Source organism: Sinocyclocheilus rhinocerous, unplaced genomic scaffold, assembly GCF_001515625.1.
Source record: "Sinocyclocheilus rhinocerous isolate Xijiao unplaced genomic scaffold, SAMN03320098_v1.1 scaffold307, whole genome shotgun sequence".
NCBI lineage: Eukaryota > Metazoa > Chordata > Actinopteri > Cypriniformes > Cyprinidae > Sinocyclocheilus > Sinocyclocheilus rhinocerous.
The window spans coordinates 1,062,660-1,065,529 of NW_015662942.1; the positions used below are offsets into that span (position 1 = coordinate 1,062,660).

Below are 2,870 nucleotides of genomic sequence, written 5' to 3' on the forward strand. Positions count from 1 at the left end.
GATGGATGGATGGATGGATGGACGGACGGACGGACGGATGGATGGATGGGTGGGTGGACGGACGGACGGATGGGTGGGTGGACGGACGAACGGATGGGTGGATGGATGGATGGACGGATGGATGGATGGGTGGGTGGACGGATGGGTGGATGGATGGATATAAAAGCCATACCTGACAATGCCGGCTGCTTTCCCACGAGCTCTTGCTTGAGCGTAAAGGTTCCTTGCCACTGTCTTCTCCTTCACTGAGCCGACGAATGTGATCCCATTGACATTCCTGAAAAGCAGCCACCGGTCACACAGGAAGCTGATGTGTTTTTGTGTGTATTTGTGTCTGTTAATGCTCTCACATGGTGAAGTTGTTAATGAAGGCCCGTTTGGGGATCTGCACGTTGAAGCCGATGCTCTGGGCGTTGGGGCCTGAGTTGACCACAGAGCTCTTGACTGTGGTGTGAGCGAACCGCGACGTGATTCTGCTCTCCACCTTATAGCTCTTAACTGTGATGTCATTGCCTTGAATTGCCTGCATACACAAATAATCAAAACACAATACATGAATCAAACTATTAACATTAAATAAGACCATAGAAATGGCCTAGGAACCATTTGTATACCTTAGCACATAAAGACATACAGTTTGTCCTGGGGAAATTTCCTTTTCTAGTTTGAAATGCAATATTTTGTGCCATTTTTTTTGGCTTGTGTGAAAATAGCAAACATCAAACATGCAAAACTGAATCTTTTGGCATTACAGTTATTTATTTTAGGGCTTGACAGACATGAAAATATACAGGTGCATCTCAATAAATTAGAATGTCGTGGAAAAGTTTATTTATAAACTTTTTTATATTTATTTCAGCAATTCAACTCAAATTGTGAAACTCGTGTATTAAATTAAACTACTTCAGTCTGTGTGCACTGAATTTATTTAATACACGAGTTTCACAATTTGAGTTGAATTACTGAAATAAATGAACTTTTCCACGACATTCTAATTTATTGAGATGCACCTGTACATCGAAACTTAGAAACCAAATCTAACCAGGGGAAAAAATGTCTCTAGCAGAAGAAGAACAGCAGCAGAGGGGAAGTCAATAACCGGAGTGTCTTTAAACAAGTCAATCGATTAGTAGATAAGATTAAAGTGGAACAACAAGACCACGATTACCTCAAAATCCTCTTCTTCTCCACTGGTCAAAACGTTCCTCTACACACACAAAAATAGAAAAAAACAATAATTACAAAATATGCTTACAGTTTAAAAATCATGACATGTTTACTCTGTTTTGTTTTACAAGAAAGAAAGAAAGAAAGAAAGAATAGTCTGAATTATACATTTCCAGGAACCTTCTAAAATAGACCCAAAAAAAAGGATGTGATTTTTTTTTCCAACAAATGATCAACAGAAAAGATTCAAATTCAAAGAAATATTAGTGGTCTGCCTCATAATGTCAAATTAAATTGCATACAGTATGAGTATTTTTTGTTGTTGTTGTAACCATGTGCAAATGTAAATATTTATATAATTTTTATAATATAATTTCTAAATTATGTAAATTATAATTTATTGCCAAATATTTTGCATCACTTTAAAACAAAACCGAACTCAATATATAAATTTGATTTAAATATTAAATTGAAAAAAACAAACAAACAAAAAAACAGTTGCATGACATCTGACACTGGACTGGACTGGTGGACTTACACCTGACTCTTTGATCAATGGTAATCAATGAAGGCCTCAGTGACACTATCATCACATTAAAACATTTCCAAACTGATGAACATCTTGGGAAAAAATAAACTACATACATTATTATTATAACACAGAAATCCTGAAGTAATTTCAGTTTATTTCTGTTTAAAATGCCATATTTAATTTCATTTTAAAGCTTACCCTGTATCTCCCAGATTGGTGGTACTGATCCAAAGGACCTGACTAACAAAATAACACACACACACACACACACACACAATATAGCTTTCAATTTAAATACACATTCAGTATACTGACATCAACACGCATGCACATAAATGTGCCTCTTTTAGTCTCGCTTTTCTATTTCACTCTTACTGTTTCACTTTCCCACTCCCCATCGATGATAAACTCGAAAGCCCAGCTCTGAAAAAAGAGCAGGACGCACAGAAGAACTGGAGTCTTCATGGAACCAGAAAAAAATCCACTCGAGAAAGCACAAAACGGCCAGCACAGTCCACACACACACACACACACACAAACTGACTGAGGCTAAATGATCAGCCTCTGCAGTCTCTGAGAACTCTGAGCCTCGTCAATATTTGTTGTGCCCCACATAACAAAAAAAAACAGACAGGAACCTTTGAAACCTGACCAGCAGATGTACAAAGACAATCCCTGGAAAGGAATGACACATATCACACTCTTTGTTTCAAATGTTGTCAGAACAACATTGTTATTTTGGACATTGACATTATTTTCATTAACAATCAAGTACATTTTCTCTCCCACATTTTTCTTTTTTTTTACACTTGAAAAAGTTGCATTTGTGTTAATAAAAGAAAAAAAATCATTGTCTGAAGAGGATTAAATGTACTATTTTATCATTTTAATGAGAATATGTGCACATTCAAATCTAATTAGTGATTAAATAAATAAATGAATAAATATAGTCTTAAAAATGTGGGCTTAATTTTTTTTTTTTATTATTTTATTTTATGATGATAGTTATTTTTTTTGAGTGTTACCCCAAAAATGTGTTATATAAAACATTTATCAAAGCCATATAGGTCAATTGAATGGTTAATTTGTTAATATTACCCAGAATATTGCCCAATCACCAGAAAATGGGGGCATGTGGTTGTTCTGAACACAAGGTTATTCTCTTTTATTC

The 2,870-nt window shown here is 35.5% G+C and overlaps 1 protein-coding gene across 1 annotated transcript in view; it reads right to left on the reverse strand.

The window, feature by feature from the left end:
- itih2 (inter-alpha-trypsin inhibitor heavy chain 2) overlaps positions 1 to 2,276 on the reverse strand; it is an 18,252-nt gene extending 15,976 nt beyond the window's left edge. Inside the window, exons 1-5 of the mRNA XM_016538686.1 lie at positions 2,075 to 2,276; positions 1,898 to 1,939; positions 1,169 to 1,207; positions 351 to 523; positions 173 to 277 (exon numbers count right to left, since the gene is read on the reverse strand). Coding sequence (XP_016394172.1) covers positions 173 to 277; positions 351 to 523; positions 1,169 to 1,207; positions 1,898 to 1,939; positions 2,075 to 2,164 — 449 coding nt within the window. The 5' untranslated portion in view covers positions 2,165 to 2,276. The remainder of the gene's footprint in view (positions 1 to 172; positions 278 to 350; positions 524 to 1,168; positions 1,208 to 1,897; positions 1,940 to 2,074) is intronic.
- Positions 2,277 to 2,870: the final 594 nt, after the last annotated feature.